Below are 26,165 nucleotides of genomic sequence, written 5' to 3'. Positions count from 1 at the left end.
TTAAATGTGTTTGTTCAAACCAGTTTACTAGTTTTGTGCCCAGTTTAGGTTCTGTTTTGATCAAAGAGATTTTGCTATTTTTAGGCTTCTGGTTGGTCCCATGGCAGCCACATAACAGTTAAAACGGTATGAAAAAGTCTGATGTTAAAAGAGAATTTATGCAGTACTGTATGGATCCATCTGAAACCACGAAGAAGAGCCGTGAAAAATATCAGCATGGCTAGGTCAGAAACACCGGTATGTTTTATTTCATTTTTATTGTTGCTGGACGCAATTGGAATTTGAGTTTTGTGCAAACAACGCCAGCAGCACAGGTTCTGCTGGACTCAGTGACAGGAGCAAAGTCTTGTGCTGTGTCAGCAAAACAAGTTTTCTGGGGCTTTGTTTTGGTTAAGTTGTGACTACTTGTTGTTTAAATATAGGGAGGTCTGGTCTCATTTATTTCACTAAAAAGCCTCATGCCTAAATTAGGGCATACAATTTAAATTCCTTGCTGAACTAGGGTCTCACTGACTAAAGTTCTGTCACATCCTTCATTTTTTCTATATGGACTCTGATTTGATAGATACAGCAGATTTGCAGCCTAAATGTGTAGGTGGAGCCTTATCATATCATAGAGACAAATAGATTATTATTTTTTTTTTAAGATTAAGACAAGAAAATAATTTAAAAGTTATGAAAAGAAAACAGACCTTCATAAATTACACACAGAATGAAATGTTAGCTGTCAAATGATCTGTCATGTGTGTGACCACAATCAAATGAGTGCAACATAAATTTCAAACATTTTATTTGGTCATGTAATCTAGTATTAAGCCTAGTTTTGGCATAGAAAATGTCAGTAATAGTCCTGTAAGTTACAAGTACACATGCAGAAAAAAACTTCAGCGTACATAATGACAAATAAAACCTCTGGACCATAGCATAATGAGACTTGGTAAATTGGAAAGTCTTTATTCTGGAATGGAATGAAGCCTTGGAATTAACAACAGTGCTCCTGCTGTTTAACTAAGGCAGCATCACTACCATCTTCAAGAATGCCATTTATATCAGAAGTCAAAGTTAGGGAGTGGCATTCATATGTACGTGCAAACACTCAAAGGAATCCTATGTGAAAATGCATGCCCAGTCCCAATGCTTCTTTTTAATACTTCCAGGTATGTTGTCTTAATATTTTAGCAGATTGGAAATCAAAAACATTTTTAAAACAGTAATCTATAAACAAAATCATACTGCAGTTCAACAAAATGACTTCTCATTATTTGCTGTACTTCTGTCCTGGTTTCAGTTAGAACAGAGTTAATTTTCTTCCTAATAGCTAGTAGAATGCTATGTTTTGGCTTAGGATGAGAACAGTGCTGATAACACCCCAATGTTTTAATGTTGCAGAGCAGTGCTTATACTAAGCCAAGGACATCTCAGCTTCTTGCTCTGTCCTGCCAACGGGCAGACTGGGGGTGCAGCAAGAGCTGGGAGGGGACAGACCCAGGACAGGTGACCCAAACTAGCCAAAAGGGTATTCCATACCATCTGGCATCATGCTAAATAATATATAGGGGTGGCTAGCCGGGGGAGGGGGCCGGACTGCTCGGGGTTAGGCTGCGCATCAGTCAGCAGGTGGTGAGCAATTGCATTGTGCATCACTTGTTTGTACATATTATTAGTAGAACTATTATCATCATTGTATTATTATTATTGTTATTATTATTTTCCTATCTTATTAAACTGTCTTTATCTCAGCTCACGGGCTTCACTTTCCATTTCTCTTCCCCGTCCCAGAGAGGGAGGGGGGAGAGTGAGTGAACGGCTGTGTGGTGTTTAGCTGCCGGCCGGGTTAAACCATGACAACTTCTCTTAAATATTTTTTTTCTCTTAGTTGAAAAGCTGAATTTGAGGATGTGTCAAATCATTTGTTTACTCTAAGATTAGCACTGGGGCCAAAAGATGAATTATTTGATGAACTATTATATCACTAGGGCTTTTTTTTTTCCCCACATACGACATCGGTGGTGGTTAGGTTTACTATATCTGAAGCAAACAATATTTATATTTGACCTTTATCTTTTATTCTAGAGATTTAACGCCAGAAATTTTGAGTACAAATAAACTAACCTTTTCCAGGGATTCACTCTGCAAGTCTTCTAAACTACTTGATTTTTTTTTCTGTGGGACCCTTAAAATAATAACAGGCAAAAAAGGCAATTGTAAATGCAACATAATATGCTTGTGTATGTCACAACGGTATCATGTGACAGCTATCATATATCACGTAATATCTTCAAATAACAGATAATTCAGAACTAGGAGATTGTTTTGTTTTGAGCTTAAAATTCATAGTCCTGGGTTTAAAACATAGTACTGATGTAGATGAAGTCAGAAACAGGAACATGGCCATGCTTATCAACAACAAAAGGCAATAAGGTCCAATATCCAGTTTTAAACCTTATATATATAAATGACTTTTTAAGATACCCTTAACAAGCAAAAGTAGACTTTAATAACTCTCTGCAAACACTGTGCAATATTAAGGGCTTTTTAAAAGATTTTAAAAATGGAAGGAGAAAACAGAATTATCAAAAAACATCTGTCTAGATGTTGTATATTTCAGTTAGTGTTACCAATTCTTACCTATTTAGGATTTCCAAAGTTTCTTCTTGTGAAGGGGTTAGATTAGTTGAAGATACTGGAATGGTTCCACTTCAAATCAGAATAAAATATATTAAGTACTATAATACATATATCTTCTGATATATAAAATGACTAATTCATTTGTGTAGTCCAAACCTCATACAACTAAGCATTAAAAATTTACATTTGTAATTTACAAAATTACACTTCTTTCACAGCTTTGCAAGAACTTTTGGGTAGTTAAGAACAGGCAAGACTAGATATCAACACTTAAATTAAATAACATAGACTTAGGACAATCCCAATAAAAAGTGAGAAACACAAGTCTTGCCTGATTTCTGTAGCTTTGTGTGGCACTGGAGATAACGTAGCTGGTGGCAATTCTCCTGAAGAGGCCTATGTAAAATAGAAGTTTTAAGCCTGTATCTCTAGTGTCTGAATCTGAAGTGCCCGTAGCAATAGGCACAAAAATTCAGCCAGGGTAAAACCCTTGTCTACATTATCTTTGCTACTACAGAGAAACCAAGACAAACAATTCATATTTACATCAGAACGTGCTTCTAAAACATCTTTACTACATACCTCTGATTTAAATAGATCTCCTTGAGGATTGTTCAAAATATTCCATTTCCTTAAAGTTGCCTCAAGTTCCTCTTCATTGCCACCAGATAGAATTCTGTCTGAAGAGCCTGCAAGCATTAAAGATTAGAAATAGAAAGGGAGAGAAACAAGTCAAAAAAAATATAACATTTAGGACCATATTCAGACAATCTAAATACTTCAGTCTCTACATTCCACTTCAGTCTTCATCTAACGCATCTAGTTTGGCAGCCTTTCCCACTCCCCAGCCCTTCTTAGTGCTCTGATATACAAGTGAGCTGATATATATTTGACAACAAATATAGTCATCTTCTGTTCTCTGTTCTCAGTAGCTGAGCTGCTTATGAGACAGCTTCTGAACTACTTTAATTCACAATTTGATGTTGTAAGGGAAATTCAAGTTGGTACCATTTTCCTTCTCACAGTTTATCACTTTATAGGATACATGTTAGACATTGAAGATATCATAATGCAGTGCCCCATGCTCACTTTGAGGATGAACATGTAAACATACTTCATGGTTTTCTGGATATCCCAAACTGAAATAAATACTGAAATATTCCAAATTCACTATTGAAGAAGATTTTTATTGTTGAATTGTCAAAGCTGAAATACTAAATTAAAGTCCGAATATTTAGTGCTCAGCAAACTTCCAGAGTATTTTGGATGAGAAATCTTCTGGAGATCTCTCATGCACAGGATTACATACAGGATATGGAAGAACAGATATGCCATGACAGAGAAATTTAGACTGACATTTAAGTACTTTGATAAATCCCAATTTAAGTGATGGAGGTGCAATAGCTCTAGGCAGTTACGTAAAAGCATCAAATCTTATGTTTTAGCCTTCTCACTGTTGAGAAGAGAGACCTTTTAAAAAGTCATTTGACATGAGCTCGGTTATCATGCTGTTGAGCTAAAAACACTGTCAAAAAACTTGATACTGACCACTGGTCCTTCAGGATATGAAGTGAAACTTAGTGCTGATAACATCACAAACTATGGTTCCTGGTAGGCAGCCCCTCAGCACAAATTACTAAAACCATAAGAGCTACCTGTAGTGGCTCATGATAGTTCCTCTACATTTTATTCAGATATCAATAACTGTTTCAAGCTGATGTACTACTTTAATCCAAAACACATATTTTTTTTTAGTGTACGTGTTACCTATCATGACAAGTTAGTCCTCTATTGTTAATGTAACTTACTGGTCCCCTTTAGCAGAAAAAAGTGACACTTACAATGTAATGTGTTTCAGTCATGTAATTATTTCATAACAGTTATATGAGACTGAAGATTTCAACCCATTGACCCTAATAAAACAACTTTTAAGCAGGGATTACACTTCAAAGGGAACCTTTAAAACATGCCTCTAGAAATAATACATATATATATATATATATATATATATTTTAAGGAGAAATATTTATTGGTAATCTAACCATGAAATTCTCACAAAAACACAGACAAGGTAACAAGCTCATTGGGGCTATGAAGAAAATGGAGGCATCACAGCATGTGTCTCTTTTATGGAGGATCTAAGTATACACTCCAGTTCTCACACAGGTTTGGGGTTTTTGTTTTAATATGCTGAGCATCACTAGTATTTTAGTTAATACTGTACGGAATGTCTGCACTAGCATACACTAAATCCATCATACTCTCAGCAGTACCAACTCAATAATCCAGACCATCATGGCTTGCACCTTGCTTATACACAAAAGCCTCCTCCAAAAGCATATCCCAACAAGGGGATGGTGCACCGTAATCTTTACAGCCAGCATGTGGTTTATACATATAATAGTCTGTGCACCAAAGCAACCGTGGATTTCTAGTCATTCTCTCCAAACCAGAACCTACCTAGTCAGCTGTGAGGATTTTTCTTAGGGGAGGGAAAAGGGCAACAGAACTTACTATATTCATTGCATTTCTTTCAGCAATATGTCAGAGACAAAGAAGAAAAAAGGTCCTCCTAACAGTAAGAGATCAGATTCCCTGTGATAAATGCAGTATAAAAAGCATGACGAAGGAAAACACTGCTTCCTTTAACTCTAGGTGGCTGGCTGGTGCTGATCATTACTGCCATTCCTGAATTGAACTGTGGTGTATGAAATCTGAATGTACGATCTAATTAATTATTTAAGGTTCACCATTCGCTAAGGTCTCCTGGTTTCACTTTACACTGTAAAAACTTGTCATAGAAAATACCACACAAAATTAATACCTATCTGTATGCTTTAATTCATCTGCAGGAGGTGATTAATTAAACTGTCATTTTAATTTTGCATAACAGATTCTAGAAAGGGATTCAGTGCAATTTAATAAAACTGCTGGAAACTTGTGCGTTTAACTAATTTGAATGAACTTTCTTAATTGTCCCTCCATCTACAGATTATGTCTCAGAATGAGCAGCATCCTGCTGTTTGCTCAGCCCTTTTCACCCTTTCTGCTCTAATTACTTTTCATCAGATCTCTACAATCCATGTGCAACTGAGGGAATGACAACCAGCAGCAGGGAAAAATGAAGTATGGAGCTTTGGCCATGAAGGACTTAAGGCATGGGCCTACACTAGGGAAGAGACTTACAGGAGTCCCATCAGCGAGGAGTGACAGCGCTGCATGAAGGTTCTAATAACACCATGGCACCAGCTGTCCACCCAGCCATCACTGCATGGATGTAGGAGTTCTGCAACCAAAGTTCCTATCCTACTGCAACATATAGTAAAGCATTTTAAAGAAAGCAGTGCTGGCTTTGGATTGCCTTGGCACATAATGAGGTAGAACTGCAGGACTTCAGACCTGACTGATGAGCAGTTCACATAGCTGTACAACTAGAGCAGTGATCTCATCAGCCATCCTTACCAATCAAAATCTTTAATGGCACCATACATAGCAGAATATAGCACCAAAATTAGGCTCTACAGAGGAATTTACTATTAACTGACGTAGAAAGCATTTTAAGCATTTTAGGGTGAAATTTAGGGAGCTGAACATGAGATTCAGTCACAGAAATCTCTCTGAATACTAATGTTGTAACTAAATCCTCAGACTTTTTTTTTTTTTTTACTGACTATAACATAAGAACCAAAAACAAAATTTCCACCAGCTACAGTCAAAAACACACAGGCCTACAAGCCTGCTCAAGGAATACTGTGGTTCTTTCTACTCTTTCAGCACCCCAGCATGATACAAATGTATATATAATGAACTATATAGTATTATACACGTAAATTCAACAGCCAACAAATAGTAGTTGTACTGCATGAAGTTTTTAAATGATCTGATACTAGGAAATTATTCACAAGACATTTTACCATGAGCTGCAATCATTATTTCCTTGACCCTTCTGTACTGGCTTAGCAATAGTGTTAACTCCTCTATTCGGCGGTCCTGTGAAAAGCAGAAAATGAAATCATATTAAAAATCCTGAATTTTTGTACTACACTATTATGACACATTCATTTTTATGATTCTGGCCTGGAAACAGAAAGATGGACTGGGATTTTCTCAACAACCCCAGCTTTCTTGGCCTTTCTTCACAGGAGAAGAGCTCCAGCCCTCAGAATATCCTCGTGGCCCTCCTGTGGACTTGCTCCAACAGCTCCACGTCTTTCTTGAGCTGCGAGCCACAGAGCTGAATATAGGACTCCGGGTGGGGTCTCACAAAAGCAGAATATTTTATTTTGTGAGACTATTGAAGGTAATGGCTCTATATTGAACATTTATTAACCTGTGAGTCAACTGACCACTAGTTTCCAAGGAAATGACCCTCCTTTCCCTGTCAGTATACCCAGATTTTAGGACATAATCAACAGTATTTTGTTCCCTTCAAATTCAAAAAACTTATGGAGCCTTGGAACAATTTTGGAAAGAGATGTTGCTACATCTTTTATTTTCCAGATGTAAATTTTACCTTTTTGAGTGTGTAAAAACTAGAGATCATTATGAGTTTCATTAATTTTCCCTAGAATTAACATTGCTCTGTCCAGATCCCCCACTTACTGAAGGAAGTTTTTAGTAATGCATATTACTGGGTAAGTGATCATATGTAAATATGTCACCAAAAAAGAAAATCTTGTTGCCTGTTTATTATCATAAGACAAGAACTACAATTTCCTCAAGAACTAATCATGAATAAAACTTCTAAAAATAAGGAACACTTTATGTAATAAGTCAATGACATCTGAAGGCTTTGCACTTGAATTGTTCAATTGGCAGACAAGCAGCGGAGGTGATGAGAGTCAAAAAACAGCAACAACAACAACAAACATATTTACAATTTAAATGTATCTAATTTCACTTCCCCCCTCCTTTATTACTACCCACACACATCCTTTCGGCTTTTTAGCCCTTGTCTCTTTCAGACCTGATCCCTATTCTTAGAAGGGTTTAGTCTGAACCAAAGGCATTTTTTACTTTATTTTTCTATCACAATGTGAACTAGGGATACCAATGTACACTTTAGATCAAGTTTGGAAAATAAAGAACTGCCTAAGATGAGCACATCCTAGCACTTTCTAATAGCAGAAAACCGGAGATTCTGCTTGTTACAACCTTGGCTTTCTGTTCTGTATTGGGTGTATGGGCAAGGGTTTGGTAGTTGGGGGCTGCAGGAGTGGCTGCAGCCCGTGGAGGAGCCCCCAGTGGAGCAGGTGGATGTGGCCTGGAGGAGGCTGCAGCCCATGGAGAGCCCCCGCAGGAGCAGGCCCCGGGCCAGAGCTGCAGCCCGTGGAGAGGAGCCCATGCAGGAGCAGGGCACATGGGGGGAGCTGCCACCCACCCGTGGGGGACCCATGCTGGAGCAGTTTGCTCCTGGGGGATGGACACCATGGGACAGAGCCGTGTGAGAGCAGTTCCTGAAGAGCTGCTGCCTGTGGACAGCCCCCGCAGGATCAGTGCAGGAAGGACGGCATCCTGAGGGAGAGACCCCACGGGGAGCAGGGGTAGAGAGGGACTGTGAAGAAGCAGCAGAGATGAAGCATCACTAGCCCCAATTGCCTGTTCCACCGCACTACTCAAGGAGAAGAGGTGGAAGAGAAAATCTGTGTGTGGGGGAAGGTGTCTTGAGTTTGTTTAATTTTAGTTTCTCACTTCTCTAACTTGTTAATAACAGGTAATAAAGAATGGATTACATGTATCTCCCTATGCTGAGTCTTTTTTTCACCATGACAATAATTGTTGAGTGATCTCCCTGTCCTTATCTCAACTCTTGAGCCCTTTCCATATTATTTTCTCTCCCCTTCCTTTGACGAGGGCGATTGAGAGCATGGTTGTGGTGGAGTTCAGCGGTCCAGCAGGGTGAAACCAACACATGCTCCCGTCTGGAATGTAATGTAACTAACGAGTTCTACTACAGGTTAGCAAGGTCAGACACAATTCCTATTTTATAAAATTAAACATTCTGTCACAGTCTCATGGCATTAATCCAAAAATCAGGGCGATATCATATGCTTGTGGAAAGTGGGCAATTCAGATCATTACAGGGATTCAAAACCAACATTTCATTTTTATTATGTAGAAAGAATGATGTTTTCTCACCTTTTCTTCATTTGCAGCCAATAAAGATTCCATTCCTATCTTCAACCGTTGAACTTCTTGATCTAAAAATGTTTTCAAAATGTTATGAGAAAAATACACTTGCTATATTTAGTGTAAATGATATCTGTTTTGTACTACACTCTCCATGTTCTTATAAATTACCAAAACCATGTCAGTGGCATGGCAAATTAAACTACATTTAATTTAAAGCTTTTCAACAATTAACTATTAAAAGCATCACACAACACAAACAAGCTGGTTTTGTTTATAAGAGGCTACACAATGCTATTTCATATTCTAAAATTCACGAAATAAAAATAAAAGAAACAGTGAAGCTTTTTTTGCAAAATATGAGAGCGTGTTTGCTGTTATACATTTATGGAAATAAATTTAAGCATGATTGAAAATTAATTTTATTCCATCTGGGAAAAATATCCTCAAGCTTATGAGAATTAGTTCAAGGATATTCAAAAGTCTTGAAAATGAAAAATAACAATAACCATTTTGATATTCTATAATGAGGAAAATTTGTAAAATACTTTTTTCTGAAAACAGCTCAGTATAAATAACTGAGTTAAAATCTGCATAAAGAGCTAATACATAACTGCCTCACACAAGATGGTGTTACAATATAGACTCAGAGGTTATTAAAAAATTATATAGTCAAGAACACCCAAAACACATTTTCTGAAACATATGAGGTTGTTAATTACATCATCCTAACTTTGCTGAACCAAATCTTTCATTTTTTCTCTACATTATATTCTTAACGAGTCCTCTGGTACCAACTTGCACTAAAGCAAACCTAGATTGTGGAGATAAAACCTGAAATAATTTATCTGCTGAAGCTGCCACTTCAGGAATTCATGCATTGACATTAGACCAGTCCCATTTGTTTCACAAAGGACTATGAAAAACAGATGTGCAGGCATGAAGTGAGAGAGAAGAAAGAGAATCAATACTGTAAAAGAGCATTTTAAAAGGTTTTATAACTATATGTTGAATATACAATGCAATTTCTCAACTATTTGCAAAAAATGGAATTACTGTTTTCTAGTAGTGATTCTGAAAAATATACACCTTGTAATGATTACATTTTAAAACATGTAAATGAACTTTGCAAACATTCCTCTTGCAAAAGAGAACACTTAGTAATTCAAGACATGCATGGACACAGCCAAATCAAAAACTGAAGCCAGCAGACAGTGGGCAAGCAATTGGAAAAAAATTAAAAAGCCATTAGAAATCACAGTCCTAATGATTTCTGTTAAAAAATATTAGACTTCAAAAAGAACTGATGTCGAGGTATTTTTAAGCACACAAAGCAAACTTTACTTAGAATATTTATAACAACATCACATATAGAAACAGTTGTTTGTTTTTTTTTTTTTTTTTCAGACCCAAATCCTTCCCTCTTTCTTTTCAATTTTGCAATAAGAAAAGGCATCTTTCCAGATATTGTATGGGGTTTACATATGTACAAATAAAAAGAGGTAAAGGTTAAGTTTTGGCTCTGTTAACCTTGACAACGTCCGTTTGAAGTCCAACTATCTGTTTTGTGAACCTCTGATTTATTTTCTGAAGTGAAATCTTACCAAAGAGGGCAAGTAACCGTCTGCTTGCTGCAAGCAATGAAAGCAATGTCTTATGTATATTACAATTAGACAGCCAAATCTAAACAAACATTGAATTACTGCTGCAGAATGCATTTGAGTTATAATTTGTGTGAAAGGAACAGTAAAATAAAGCCAAAAGTGAATTGCAAGGCTTACGTTTTTCTTTTAGCCTTCTCCTATAAACTTCCTCTACGGTGGTAAATGGTGAGAGTCAAAGTATACAGAAAAAGCACAGATTAGATAAAGTTTGCATTTTAACTAGAATATGCATTCTAGCATACTAGAAAGTACATTGACATTACTCTTCTACTTTATTTGAGAAGACCACCTAAAAATTTGATGAATCAGTATTTTTTTTTTCAGAAGCATTATTACTGCTGCATACTGTTTCTATTCAAATGTAGTCTAAGTGGTTTCCTTGAAGTTAGCTTAAAGAATCTCTGTACAAGGTTTGATTCTTCTCCTGCTGGAATCAAGGAGAGTTTTACCCATCTTCAGCATGAACGGGACCAGAAACATCACTGAATGTTGAAAGTCGCTGAACACTCTACTTATTGGTAATCAGCTATCTGTACCTTAAATACCATAAATTATTTGAGAATCTCATAGAAAATACAAAATCCTATTAGTAGGAGAGTTTGTCTACAAAACACTGCTGTTAGAGAAACTAATTTTCTAGTTAGACATGCAGTACTTCACATGCACAAGCTCTGCAAATGAGTTAAATTAGCACTAAGTACATGTTAAGGCTTTACTGGAAAGGACTGTCACTGCTTCAGAATAAACAACAGTCAAAAGTACAGACTGTCCTCTTCAAGAAAAGAGGTGTCTGCATTAATTCCTCTAAGGAGACTCTTGTTAAGCCCTAATAAAGAGGTAGCACAAGTTACCTAAATTACCTCTTAGCAAAGGCTCTATTTGAAAGCATTAGTTAACATACACAAAAAAGTTAGTGCAGCTGTCTGATACACTGTGGTAAACTATACACAAATGTTCCTGCACAGAGTCAATATTGTAGAAGAAGGTCACTAGGATCATAATGCTCTTGGCTCAGCAATTGACAGAAGCTCTAGGGAGTCAGTAGGTTCAGAGAACTGTGGCATGACTGGTTGGGATCAAAGTGTAAATGAACTCATTTAGCTGCTATTGATGTGTATCAAGCATACAGATTTAAAACAAATCTGCATTACAATCCTGAACAAATGAAAGGCGTGAATTAACAAATACATTTGAGAATGGTATGTCACTGAAACATTATATTTAACTACTACTGTCACTTTTTTTCCTCTTAAAAAACATCAACTATAAAGGTTCTTCAATGAAATTTTGAAGGTAGACACAAAAAATATATTCATACTGAACAACGACTGTTTCAAATTATAAAGATAATCCCAGTAGGAAAAAAAATCAGTACAATTCCCCTCCTCTTACCTCTTTCTGCAACTTCGCTATGTGATGAGGTCCTAGATAGTTGACTTTGTAAGCGTTCTATTTCTGCATCTTTGAGAGCTAATTGCTCCTGAAGCTGGGCTATCTCTGCCTGAAAGAGAGTAAAATAAATTCAGAATAACATTGTCACAGATTGTCTGTGATTCTTCCCCATGAACTAGAAGATTTCTAAGCATAACACTTTATTTTGAATGATGTCCTGTTCCCACTTTGGGACATAACACTACAACAATCTTATGCATTTCGTGGTATTGCTATCCTATTCCTTTTACACTCACTTTAACAGCTCACTTTTTACAAAAATTAGCTCTCAGAGAAGAGAGTTTGAGAAAGACAAGATTTTCAACAATTTGTATAGGTAAAGAAACTTTAGAAAGCTCTCAGCACTACAATGCTGACCATTCAACAATGACTACAATAGGGCAACTCCTGAGTTTTTGCATGTAGACCACTATAAAATAGCAAAGCATTTTAAATATATATATATACACACACAAGCATGCAGCAATTATCGTAAAAGGAAAACATGCCATGAAAGAAGTGATTGTCTAGCTTGAAACACAGTGACTCATCTCTTTTTGCTATTTATGAGAAAAACTGTCAACAACATGCTTTACTAAGTTAGTAACTTCATTACGATTTTCTTCAGCACCCTTAAAGCACTTATAGTTGATCCTCTCCACTTCAAGCACACAACACTTCCTTACAATTTAAAAAAAATAAGTAATGTGCGACCAGTTTATCAACATATTAAAATAAAGGGGGAAAAATGCAAAGCACCAAACAGTAGATGAACAAGATAAAAGATCGACTGGTTTATTCTAATGTACAAACTTATCTTTTAACCAGGAAGCAAACGGATGGCAGCAAGAGTTTACTACTCTGCCTGCAATTCCTCATGGGGTAGAGGAATCTGCCTTGCTCGCACTGGCTCGTACACTTCCCAGTGACTAATGTGCTTTTTATATCCAGTCATGGAAATATTCCAATTTCTCATCTAAGACACTGGAGCAACAGGAAGACAAAGCTTCAGGCCTCTTAATACTAGATTTGGATTTGCCTCTGCTCGTCTATTTGATCTCATAGTACTCTTAAAGGCCCTCCTTTCCTTTTAATTTCTCATTCCTGTTATCTCTGCAATTACTTTTTTTCTTCTCTCTTTCCCTCTGTTTTTCTTCCTTTCTCTTTCTGTATCTTCTCTCACACATTTTACTATTCTCTCTTATTTTCATTTTGCTTCTACCCTCTCCATAATCTTTATCTATCTTGGCAGCTGGCCACATACTGCTTAACAAAATATTTTCCCAAAGGCTGTTCATTGCTGCCACGTCAGAGAAAACATTTTCATGGAAATAAGAGCTTTTAACTTAATAGAAAAAAATATGATACCAAAACTTCAATATTCATCTAAGAATTCTCTAAAAAAAATTTAATACAGAGAACAACTATCTGTCATATCCGGATCAAGGTATCAAGGATTACAAAGAAAACTCAGTTTAATAATTTGAAATGCTTTTTTTTAAGATCCAACCACAACTCGAAAAAAGTCAATCATTTATATAAAGTGATTATAACACCACACATATGAAAGCAAAGATGTGATTACAGAACAGAAAAGTGCACCTCAACAGGGAAAATAGTAAGTACCTTTTAATCTAGTGGAAAAGGGCTAAAAATTCAAATTAGAAATAAAGTGCAAGTGTTTAATGATGACAATGTTCAACCAGAAAAATAAATTACAAGCAAAAATGACCAAATGTGTCATATGTTGAGTTACTCCAGATGAAAATCCGACAGCCTTCCAGGAGTTAAGGTCAACCCAGGGGTAAGACAGATAGGCTCTTTGATACTGACGTGAAGTCAGAGTAGATGATCTAATAGTGTATTTTGGGCTTAACCTCTGTTAAAATAAATTCCATAGTAAGTCAACACCCATCCAACTTTGCATGTCTCTTCTCTTCAGTCTAGAAAGCATGTTCCACAGAGGCTTGTTACCATTATACAAATAAAAGACAGAAAATCTTCAAGGGAGGCTCCTTCCCAGAACAATTCTTTTGTTAGATGAAATGCCTCTTCTTTATTTATTTATTTATTTTTTTTAAGAAGAAATACAAAAATTAGGAATGGCAGGGTGGGAGCAGAAAGCATAAAAAGAATCTACAAAAACTGTAGTCCAAAATACTTATTACAAAGTTGGTTCAAGAAAAAACAGACTATACTAGGCATTGACACAAGGCAATTGTAACAGAAGTAAATACTGGTGAGAAGTGTTTGCCAGTTTCTAGCTGCAGTAAGCCTGTCATTAGCAAGTGTCAAGTATTCTGCTTACTTTAGTTGCTTTTAATTTCCACTCGTATTGATTTCTTTCATTTTCCAGTTCTTCCACTTTAATTTTGAGGTGTCTAAGTTCCTGTAGCAAACCCTGCAAGGAAGAACAACTAAAAGTAAGATTACTCAGGAAGATATTAATTTTCCATGGTTATGCATTCAAGATCATGCAAGAATTATGCAGTAATGAACACTGAACCATCACATACAGAAGTTGTGGCCTAGTTTGAGCAGACAAAAACTATTTTTAATTGAGAGATTATTATAAGGAACAGTTTCTCAAACACTATACCTGAAATTATGCACAAATTTCTTAGTCATAGTAAGGAAGACAGCTGACTTTAGGAATCCCTGTGAATCTCAGTGAAAATGAACAAAAAAATCTACATCTACAGTCTCATACAGCATTAACGATTGTTTTTTATTTGTTTTCACTACCACCAGAAAGCAGGTAGAAAAATGTGAAGTACTGACAGATTACTGACTTTCATTAAAGCAACATTTGTCCCTCCAAACAAGTGTTTAAGCTACTTACCAAGAAAAATAACTCAGACTAAGTGATATTCAGTTATAGGCCTTTAATACCACACACATAGAGTCAAATATGACTAGCAATATGTTACTTTCAGCATTGATTTTTGCAACTTTGCAAACAGGGTTGATGCAGCATAGAGTTGCAGCCATCTCTGGCTATTCCTCTGACAACGTTGTCCCTTAAATGTCCTTTCTCCCTTTCCTTCATAGAGCCAAATCTTAATGCTTATTCTTGAGGCCAATACCAATAAGTTCTTGATAGAACGTTGATGAGACCAAATGTCTTAAAATGAACTGAGGAACATAAAATATTGGAAGCATAACCCAGTTTTGGAGTCCTGTATAGTACATGCATTAAACAACCATACTTGTATCTCAGATAAAATGAATACCTATTAGAAAACATTTTATACCTGTGTTAAGCTTTTAAGATATTCAGGAATTAATTATCATCTTTGTTCAAAGGACTGGTTAGGGTGTCATTGTTGTGAGAAAAATTAGCCAACTACCAAACCATGCTACCATGCTGCATATCAAACAAATTTCAACTAATAAAACAGGGAAAAAAAAAAAAAAAAAAAAAAAAGGAAAAAGGAAAAAGGAGGAAAAAAAGCCCCACACCAGCACTGTTGACCTATGAGTAAAAAGCAAATCATGTAATACCTGAGAGAGGTGATTGGTTCTCCTGGATATCTGTGCTGTAGTACATAGATATCAAGAGTGACCAAATTTGTCCCAGTGACCAGGGGAGAAAAGTGGGGGGAATAAACTGTCTGTTGTCTTTTTTGTTTCTTTGGTTGTTTTATTTTTTTTTCTTCCCTGTTTGTTTGTTGTAATTTTTGCAACCACCTCTCTCTTACTCACGAGAGTCACAGCGATTAATGCCAACAATTCACAACACAGCCCTGGTTAGTGGAATTTAGTTTCTGCAAGAAAAGAGTCAATACACAAGCTTCTGCTAAGGTGTACTTCTCGTACATCACACTGAGAGCAATTCTTCTGGCTGAGAGTCTCTATCACTGATCTTGGACTAGAGTGAGGGCCATTAGGTGTCACATCTGGTTTCCTATCTTGAGACTTTCTTTCTTGGATTCTACTATTAATTTCCAGCTGCAGTCTACACATCTGCTCCTGGAGCTCACTTATCAGGTTCACTACTGACTGAAAACATGGAGAAAAAAAAAAAAAAGACAGGTGAGAAAGAAAATGAAGACAATATGCAAAGAAAATATTTCTACAGTTGTAGCACAGAGAAATACAGGGAGCATATCAAACTATAGATACAATGTGTTTTCCTTCTGTTATACGTAAATAGCCATAAATCTGGAATATCGTGCAGAGCACTGTAGTTCCGTAGAACAGAATCTACATTCCAGACTAATTCATGATTCCAATCTTGATACAAAGATCAGAATTTCGGCCCGCATTTTCAGTAAATTATCCAGTCAGATGAAGTCAGATTTTAGGAAAAAAATGGAACATATTTTGATATGCTGGCTGAGAGGCAGCCTTTTGCTGAAATTGATTTTGTTACACAGAGAAATCATCCACTAGGGAAAAAAAAATTAGCTCAGCTGAGCCCATAATCTACTCTTTCCCAATCTATAAACAAAATTTACTAGTAAAATCATTCTACTTCCAAGTTTAGCAAGGGTCAGAAAAATACTCCATTACCTAGCTTGAAAGCTAGACAGTATCTGGACCCTGAGAAACAGTTAAGCAACATGGAGAAATCAAAGAATACCACAGAAGCAATGGCCTTAAAGTGTACTGACTTGCTGGCTAGCTTCCCTGAAGCAATCAGTGATACACAGACACACACACACACAGACACACACACAAAATCCAGTTAAAGAAAGCAAGTCAAATACAACTATTAAAATCTATATAAAAATTCACTTAAATCACCCAATTCAGCAGCAAATAGTGCTGGGTATTTTATCAGATATTACAAGTTTGGAGGGCTTTTCTCTGAATTTTCATGCACATTAACAACATATGTTTTGTGACTTCTCAGTTTTACCAAGAGAAATAAATTGGATGAGATTAATCCAACTCCCAAGGGAGTGAAAAAGTTTTTAATGGACAGAAGACCAGATGACAAAAGCACACATACTTATTTTTTATTCTTCCTTACAATGAATAAGAGTCCTTCTGTAATCCCAGCTCTCTGCTGATTCAATAAAGCTGCTTGCTCAGTGCTAGGGAACGGCTATGGCGAGGACAGGACACTGTTCCAACCAGGAGAGTATTTCAGACAACCAATCTCAAACTGCACCAGCACCCACAGGCAAGCCCAAATATTCACAAAGATTCTCTTTCAAAAGCTTACACCAGTTAGCTAAAAGAGATTCACACCAGTTAAGTATTTTTCAAGTACAGTGTGCTTATGATCAAATTCAGAATAGCAGCTGCATATATTTCCATTTGTACGAATCACTCTGAATCAGGCTCACAATGTCTGATGCTCATCCTTTTACATCCAACAAACTTTTTAGACATATAAATGAGAATTAGGTCCTTAAACAATCAAAAAATGTAGAAAGTGTACTGTGCCTCAGTATACCAGCTCTCTAATATAAAGTCTTTTTTATGCTGAAATATTTTGCCAGAGCTGTACAGCTAAGAGAAAGATAGCTTCCTTCAGTATCAGCTCACCTAAGTGAAATCATCTCTTTCGTATATTCAGTGTCTACATTTCCCACTCCGCAGCAACACAGTGGGACTCTGGTGAGGGGAACATCCCTGTTGCTAACTCTTCCTCTTATAAGAGAACTGCAAAAAACACTCATCAAACTTGCTTGTATAATTTAGATGCTATCCACACCCCCTCCACCTTCCATGCTTTGATTTTGTTTCTTTTTCACCATCATCTCCACAATCAGATACCTCCCTGAGCAGTACCAACTGGCAAGTGGAATCCTCAGGACACATGCCCATCTGCCTTGCTTTCTTTTAAGCACCACGATACTAGTCTGTGCTTGTCTTTGACACAGAACACTGCTAAACCATATGAGGTTGTAAAGAAGCACTTGTTAAACAAGATACACAGACTCGCAGTGGCTCCAGCTGCAGCAATGTGGGAGAGTTCAGAACCACTATTGCTGCTGCCTTGTAATTCTTTCTCTTCTGAGTCATATTAAAAAAAAAAAAAAACACACACAATGGGAAACACTGCATCCAACATACTTCCCTCAGGGAAGACCTGACTGCACAGAAACGACAGAAATCCTTACCTCTGTGAAGGGTAAGATAGGTCTACAGAAGAGTGAAGGATGAACTCCAGATGCAATATATGCCTCTACAGTTGTTTCCAGTTTCAAGATGGAAAAAGGCTTTTAATTTCTGAGATTCTTTCACAGCATGAAAATTTATTGACACTAAAATACCCTGGCTTGGATTTGACTCAGGTGAGACGGCACACCCAAATCCCCAGAGCTGTGCTGTACAGAAGACCAGAAGGGGTATTTGGCTCACTGACTCACGTTCCTCTGAAATGGCAAGTAACTGTGTAGTAGATATTTAATTCAAAAGTACCCACAAAACACTTTTCAACAGCTTATAGCAACCTTCAGATCATCAGTACGGAAAAGCAAAAATCACCAAACTTATATGACAGAAAATAAAAAGTAGGAGAGAACAAAGGCTGTTAAGCAAGCTGAAATGGACAATTATTTCTGCAGCCCCCTGATGGTGACAGAAAGTCTCTTTTGTCTATGTTTGGGTAAAACAGGCATCTGGGCTTCAGCTAAGCACTTAGTAATGACTTGGCAATGTTGCTTTCTCATAATTCGTTGCATTGAGGAAAGATGTTTGTAAAATTTCTAAGGCTTCTCAGGTAAGAGAAAAGCTACACAAATACCCTTGGGTGAGATTTCAAAACCCTTCACAGCATCATCACTGCAGCAAACAGAGCAGAACTTATTCCACAAAAAGGGAAATCAAAGTGACAAAGGCAAGAATGAGACCATCCGTTTACAAGCAGCCATTCTCCTGGCTCCTGTATCATATGTATAAATAAATGGCACTATAAATGTAGCATGTGCTTTTGAAAAGCCAAAGACAAGTGGCATTCAGTCTGAAATTAATACTTTGAGAGGAGGTTAGAGAAACTCTTTACTGCTAACTAAAACTAAATCTAAACCACAGCTGCACAAGATAAAGTGAAATGTATCTGACAGATTAAGATTCACTCATATTTAGAAGGATATCTTAATTTGCTTTGTTTCTCCCCAACCCAATGAGAGATATTCTACAGATTAATTCTACGTGACTAGAAACAGCTGCTGTGAAATGAGCTGGCACAAAATTAGACTACAAACGAAGTATGTTTTAGCTGACTTATCCTGCAATTTCACATATCATTTTAAATTTTTTTGAACCCGTTATAGTTGACCCTGCCATTTCTAAATATAATGAATTATAATTAAGAGGCTGTTTAAAATAGTTTAACAACCAGAGGATGCCTCTGTAACACATGCCATGGTGTAAACTGAGGACTGTTCTGATAGTAGCAAAACTATCAAATCACTGTCCTGCTCAACTCTGTCAATCCTAAAAGGCTTGAATTGGCCAACTGCAGTATAAGAGAAAGGCTCTAGCTCTGTCACTCATAGCTTTGTTCCATTTGTGTAAAACTATTAATTGCAATTTTATTTGACATATTAGACACTGTAACAGCATGTTGTAGTAGCCATGGCATTCAGATATACAATTACAGTGAGATTAATTTCATTCAGTCATTGTCAGTTTGGAGAGTGGCCTCCCTTTGAAGCAGTTAAGTTACCACAGTACAGTAGTGTTTGTGTACACAAGCAAACAGTCTACCTTCAGTTTGCTCTTAAAAGTGGATTATTCACAAAAAAGATGTAGTCAGGCAGTGGAAGCTAGCAATTTTGGAAGACAAAGGTATTGCCAAATTTGAGCAGCATTTGTTGTCCAATAGTATAAAGAAAATATGTTAATAAATTTCATTGTGATGTTTGAAATTGCGTTTGTATTGAGAATTAATAAAAACTATAGTAAAAGGAACTGAAGTAGGGTTAAGGCTTTACAATTCAAGTAAGCATTCAATTTGATTGAAAGCAACCCCCTGATTATCTTGACAAATTAGATTAAGATTTATTCAGAACAATCGGAAATAAATAAATGTCTTAGCAAGCAAACTGAAAACGCTCTTTATTTCCCACAGCTTTAGTTACAACATCCCTTTTCCTTGCTCTGCATGGATAGGTTTGCAACTTCCAACAGGCCAGAAATCTAATCACATCTTGGGGTAATTAATAATTCAGGGCACACTTAACACAATGATTCTCAACTTTTCCATCAGAATAGAATCCTTTTCCATCTCAGTGGGGCATTTCTTATCACTTAGCAATACAACAAGGGCTTCCAGACCAATAGGGCTTTTCCTTCGAAGTGAGCCACACACCTTGCTGCAGCAGCAGCAGAATTTCACAGGTCACAGTCTCACCCTCATTGCAGGCCCAGACCTAATCAGCACGTGAAATTACTGTCAGTCCAAATGCATTCAGAAGCTTTATTGCTTTCCAAGAATCAGGCTGACTGTGCATGTCTTGGAATAATTCAAGCAGCTTCTTCCTGGTATTCACCATGCAATGGGAAGTCTAAAGGCCTCTTAGGAAGACTGCAGCTGGGAACAGGCTCCCCACCTGTAGCAATTACATGTTGCACAGACCTGTTTAGGTTTTCAAGGCAGTAAGAGACTGCTTATGCCTTCTGTACACAAGACACTGACAATTATGGGTGAGAGAGCATGAGAAGGCTACAGGTGGTAAAACAGCAGCAGCTGGTACCTCTGACTTGCAACCTCTGCCAGAAAATGCTCTCTCTAAGCTATCTTTTCATCTCTAAAGAAAACTTCAGAGGACAAATAAGTCAAAAAAATGAACACACCCTAAACTTATCATGTCACTGCAAGTAAATTACCTAGGCATAGTTATCAAATATTCCACTATCAACAATATGGAGAACAGTTTTCTAACACTGGCTGGATTTCAGTTTCTCCTAAGTCAACAGGAACATAAAGTCTTTTTTTTTTAGTCAACAAAGTATAAATCTTGACTCAAGCCACAGCCCTATTAATCCTCCCCTGCTAGGTAATCCTCCCAGGCTAGGCGGTCCCCTTGCAAGACCACTGGGTAGACATACACACAGCACTTCATCTGAATGACTGTCTTCCATAATCCCTTTCTTCTCTGTTTCCCACCTGCTGCTTGCTACCATAGAGTTTTCTGTGGAACTGTACCCAGTAAAGCAAATGGATGTTGTTCATATTATTCCCCATTTCATATTCTCTTCCTTAACTAATACTGTAAAAATCAAAGCTCCTTTGATGTGCAGAACACTACACATCTAAGGGGGGAAAGGATGAGAATCACCTCCAATGCAAGTGTTTTTTTTTCCTACTATTTATTATGTCACCACAAGGGAAAAGGTCCACGTGAAGAAAATGCTCTTTCTCAGAATGAATTGAAGTCACTGAGGGTCTCTGCTTACAAATGTCTGTAGCATCCCTGATACTGCTGAGCTTACAGTATTTCTCTGTGATAAAACAAGGAAACAAGCTTGGTAGGCTTCAAACATCCATGCCAGTACAGCTTCCATTTCCTGGAAACGAAAGGGTTACCAGAAAGACAGTATGCTGCTGAAAGGGACTTTGTGTCTTGATTAAAGCCAAACAGCAACCTTTGAAGCATAATGAGAGAGAGGAAAAGAAACCACATCCCAAAAATGCATAACCATATTCCTCACTGAATTCACAGGGCCAATGACAGACTGTGCTGTAAATATGCAAGATCCTATTGCATGCTGATTTCAGCTCAAAAACTCAGGTGTATGACAGCATACTACAGACACGGATAGGAAAAAAAAAAAAGAAAACAATCTAAAGAAACTCACCTCAGCTTTGTTTTGTTTCTCTTCATATTCACTCTGTTCCTTCTCCATACCAACCAGCTTAATTTTCAGGTCTGAAACTTCAGCCATTAGATCCAATTTCTGAGTCTCTAGTGATGTTCGACTTAGCAGCTCCTGAAAGCAAAGCAGAAAATTTTCCTGAGTTATTTTTATGTGAACACTGACAGAATGCTGCACGATTTGCTGACAGTTCCATACATAGGTGTCTACCCCTTTGTCTATGTTTTCAATACAAAAGCAAAATGATTCTTTTCTTCAAAAGCCACATTCACTATTTCTTTACTGTGCAAAAAGCATTTAATGCTGAAAGATAGATTTAACACAGTCATTCACTGCAGGCAGAAAAAGTAACTCAAAAAGTACGGAGTGATTGGCAAATTCATGTGAAAGCAAATTTCTTTACCTCTCTTTATGTTGCCTATACTTTGAACTGTTTGAACTGCATGTTTTGAGTTCTGCAGCTCTTTTCACCTACACATTCTCCTGTGTTAATCACTAAACCACTGTCCTCTTCCCCACTTCAATAAAATGTCTGGCACAGTGTTTATCCTTGCACAAGACATGAGATCAGAAAACAACACTAAGGCTGAACACACACAAACCTACATCATAACACAGAAACCTTCAGACAACACACTATAGAACAGTTGACGGCTTCCTAAGATATTCATCAGACGGAGCTACATTTTAGTATTTTAATGCAGTGTTTTAGAACATTTGATCATACGTTATTCAGCAAAGGTTATGTTACAGAACAAGCACCCTAACCAAAACAGTACCAAAGATAAACAACATTTCTGTAGTCATGCTAACAGTACTTTAAGTTTATACTGGGTAGTACTTGGTAACTCTTCAAGACTACTAACTGTAGAGGGAACAACATTGAAAAAGAAGCAATAATACCCAACTGGAACCTAAAAGGCAATATCTAAACTGACTAATACCAAACTAGAAACAATTGGCCATGACTTTTGCTCGTGTGCCCTGAGTTCATTTTTCAGATTGCAGAGAAAGGCATACTTTGGACAGAGTGATATCACTGTATTTGGAAAACATTCACCATTCACCTTCATTGCATCTTTCAGTTTCCAAGAAAGCAAAAGCCAAAAATCTTCAAAAACGTAACAGAATATATTTGAAGTTACGTCTCTTGGTCTCTATTTTCAAAGTGAAAAATCTATTCAGGAGTTTAAGTCCTACTGAAAATTCAATACTTAATTTTCCAAGTGCCTATTTTTATTTATTTATTTATTGGATATTCTATTTTTTAAATTTTGATGGTAATTTGTAACTCACATCTATGTTTTGATCACATGAAACATACTGAGGAATTACAGCATGTTCTGCTTTGAATTACATGGAAATACCTTAACTGAATTTAGCATAGATATTCTGGATCTATGCTGATGTTACTGAGAGGTCAAAAACTGCCCTTTCCATCAGTATGCTTTTCTCATCTTACCCTCTTCCACAAACTGCAGAGTATGTTGTATACTATGGTTTAGAGCCAAGGAAGCCACAAACAGTATTTTAAAAATTATACAGTTAAAATTCATTTGGAACCCAAATCTGCTTTATATGTCAATTGTTTTAGTCTGGTGGGGAATACTGCCCAAATTAGAAACAGCACTCAACTTGCATCCGCATTGAAACACAAGTTATCTAAGCCACCCACTATTCCCAGTGTTGTGCCCACTCTGCTGACATTGACAATGATATTTGTGTATGGATGGGAGAATAAACAGAAATGTAGTTTTATTATTATATTTATTTTTATTTTTTGGTCTTTGGGTGGAATAATGGAATAATCAGGAAAAAGTAATGCATTGACTTTATTCCTATTCTAAGAAGCAGTCACCTAATGAAATCCCAGTACTAGCTGCTTTCTACAAAGGTGATTACAAATTGCAATTATAAATAACCCCTCAGTGTTCCAGGGATAAAGGATGACATCCTCATTAATTTATACAAGATCCAGTTCTGTGCATATTCCAGCCCTGATTGGAACAGGCTTTATACGGATGGTAACACAGCACATTTCTGCAGATTAAGATACAGCTATAAATGAGAACTCTGATAGAGAAATAGGGCCACTTAACATCAAACGATCTAGCAGGATAAGAGGCTCTATTTACTGTTGAACTAACACAACTTTATTTATTTATTTATTTATTTATTTATTTATTTATTTAGACACTGACTTGGCATTCAATGATGCAACAGGAAGATTTCTTAATAAGGCATAGCATCCATCTAGACATTTTTAACAACAGATCTGTCCTTTGAGTACACTGTCTGTTATTACTCCCTACTTTTTCAATAGGCTCCTAAATTACACTTACTTGTGCAGTGGAGAGTAATACCTCACCCTCATTCTGAGTTCAGCAGCTCCATGTGAAGAGTAAGGTGCTAGCTGGTATGAGTGAGCATGAAGGCAGCTGAGATCATTTTTTAATCAAGTCAAACAAAACTTTACAGTTTGCTCTGAAGCTGGAGGATCAGATCCTCAGCGAGTGTAAACTGGCATAAATCTCTTGCCTTAAAATAGACAAAATAGCTAACTAGCCCTGGTTTGTTTTCAATGGAGCTACATTGATTTAAAACAGCTGACAATTTATCTTACATCTAGAGTGTCTAACTTTTGCTTTGAAAGAAAGTGCCGTTTTAAGTAAATGTCCCCTCTTGAAATGGATAACATCTGGAAGCAATTATTTTCATCTTCAAGCAGATGCTCACAGCGAACAGCTCATTAGAGAATGTGACCCATTTTGTTACAGAGAAATTATAGTGTATTTCAGTGGTATGATGCAACTTGAAGCCAGCCAGAATAAATATGCCATTGTAAGAAAAGAAAATACAAATTTATGTTATTGGTTTTAAAGCAAAAAGGGTAATATGAGAGAGGCAAAATGGTAATTAGGGTTGTAGCAGCTTTAGGAGGATTTCAAAAATCTCAAATATAGAACATATTCTAAGAAATCTTATGTATAAGCAAGTTACTTGTTTTTCATTTAAAATCCATTAAAAATACAAATTAATTTCTTGAAGGTCCTTTTTGTGAAAATCAACTTTTAATCTTAAAAAGCTAAAGAAAATGCTATTTTAGAGTAGAATAATTACAAAGATGACTCATGCAGAAGGTACAAAACATGTATGGCAGACAGATCAATGCACACCAAACTAGTTCCAAACACAACTGTATTTTTCAAACTCACTCTGTATACTTCGTAAATATTTAATCATGCTTTTCAATATTCCTAGTGAAACTGACACATGCACTGTATCTCACACATTTGGTTGGCTTGGAAATACAAATTTCTCATAAAGCTGCTTATAAAATTTAACATGACAGAAAACAGCTTAGAAAGAGGGCACCCACACTATTCTAGGTTATCTGTTTTAAGCACTGTGCATTTCAGGATATTTAGCAGTCTACAAAACAGATGAAATAATCATGCTATATACTGTTTCAGAAACCATAAATAAGATTCTAGACAAGTGGAAAAAAAAAAAAAAGCAGACGCTAGGGTCTCATTTGCACTTGTGCACTGTACAAAATACAAGACTTCAAAATTTCATACTTTTCACATTCATTAAAGTAGCTGAGAGAGAGAGAGAGGCAGAGACAGATGGACCTACCTGGTAAGCAAAATTCAGCAAGAACCACCGCAAATGAGGACTGCACTTTCCAAGTGCTGTGTGTCAGCTGTGGTGGAAATAAGATATTTGCTTAACTGAAAACACAGCTGAGAGCAATGTACGTGTGTAATCTCCATGAAATGGTGCAACTCAGTAGCAGAAAGTGAATTACAGCCCTCCAATTCATCATTTGTCCATTATATAGTTAAGCAACAGAAAGGATAGAACTTCCCATTGCATTCACAAATTGGACAGTCCTTTGCATGTATCTGACAAGCAGATGTGCCTATAACTGTAAAATAATAAAGCAGTGCAATGCTCACCTGTATAGATAAGCTGCACAACTTGAGAGCACACTCTGAAAACCTCACGCCTTACAACCAGAGCAGCACAGAGCACACTTTAAACTCTGAAACAGTAAGCTAGCTGCTGGCAAGGAGTTACCAAACGTTATAAACAAGTGCTGAAATTCATTTAAGATCAGATAACTGAGGCAATTGAAAGTTGAAGGAATGAACCTTGCCAGCCAACAAAGTTCCTGAGAAGCAAACAGATACACACCAGATTTGCACTGTGCAACCAAGATAGGATTCCGTCTCCCTTGAGAAAAAGACAACAGCAAAAACAGAATAGGTACATGCTAAATTGCATGGGATTCAAGTTCCTACTCTAATACAGCTCCTCCCTGCATTTTTTTTTTTTTTTAATTTTTTTTAAGAACATTCTCAATTGTGCCTCACCAAGGATGTTGTCTGGCACATGTTCACCTGCTCTGCGCACCCAGGTAGAAATTAGCCATAAACTGACACCAGAAAGAAGAAAAGCACAGAAATTCACTCCTGTTCATTCAAGTGTTTCAGTCTCCATGCGTTTGAGACAGAAAAAACCCTAAAG

General features: G+C 36.8%; 1 protein-coding gene across 28 annotated transcripts in view; it reads right to left on the bottom strand.

Annotated features, from left to right (window-relative positions):
• Positions 1–26,165, bottom strand: part of PPFIBP2 (PPFIA binding protein 2) — a 110,349-nt gene that overhangs the window by 15,283 nt on the left and 68,901 nt on the right. For 19 of the 28 annotated variants that reach the window (XM_072039236.1, XM_072039235.1, XM_072039239.1 and 16 more), the window contains 11 exons: positions 21,615–21,746; positions 15,672–15,854; positions 14,161–14,253; positions 11,814–11,922; positions 10,539–10,571; positions 8,767–8,828; positions 6,543–6,618; positions 3,211–3,317; positions 2,960–3,024; positions 2,629–2,697; positions 2,113–2,173 (listed from right to left, as the gene is read on the bottom strand). In XM_072039236.1, coding sequence (XP_071895337.1) covers positions 2,113–2,173; positions 2,629–2,697; positions 2,960–3,024; positions 3,211–3,317; positions 6,543–6,618; positions 8,767–8,828; positions 10,539–10,571; positions 11,814–11,922; positions 14,161–14,253; positions 15,672–15,854; positions 21,615–21,746 — 990 coding nt within the window. Of the gene's footprint in view, positions 1–2,112; positions 2,174–2,628; positions 2,698–2,959; positions 3,025–3,210; positions 3,318–6,542; positions 6,619–8,766; positions 8,829–10,538; positions 10,572–11,813; positions 11,923–14,160; positions 14,254–15,671; positions 15,855–21,614; positions 21,747–23,974; positions 24,100–25,271; positions 25,356–26,165 lie in introns of those variants that run through there. The other 9 variants (XM_072039248.1, XM_013094288.5, XM_072039253.1 and 6 more) reach the window with 6 other exon arrangements.

This window comes from Anas platyrhynchos, chromosome 5, assembly GCF_047663525.1.
Source record: "Anas platyrhynchos isolate ZD024472 breed Pekin duck chromosome 5, IASCAAS_PekinDuck_T2T, whole genome shotgun sequence".
Classification (NCBI taxonomy): domain Eukaryota; kingdom Metazoa; phylum Chordata; class Aves; order Anseriformes; family Anatidae; genus Anas; species Anas platyrhynchos.
This window is presented reverse-complemented; position numbering and strand designations above follow the sequence as displayed.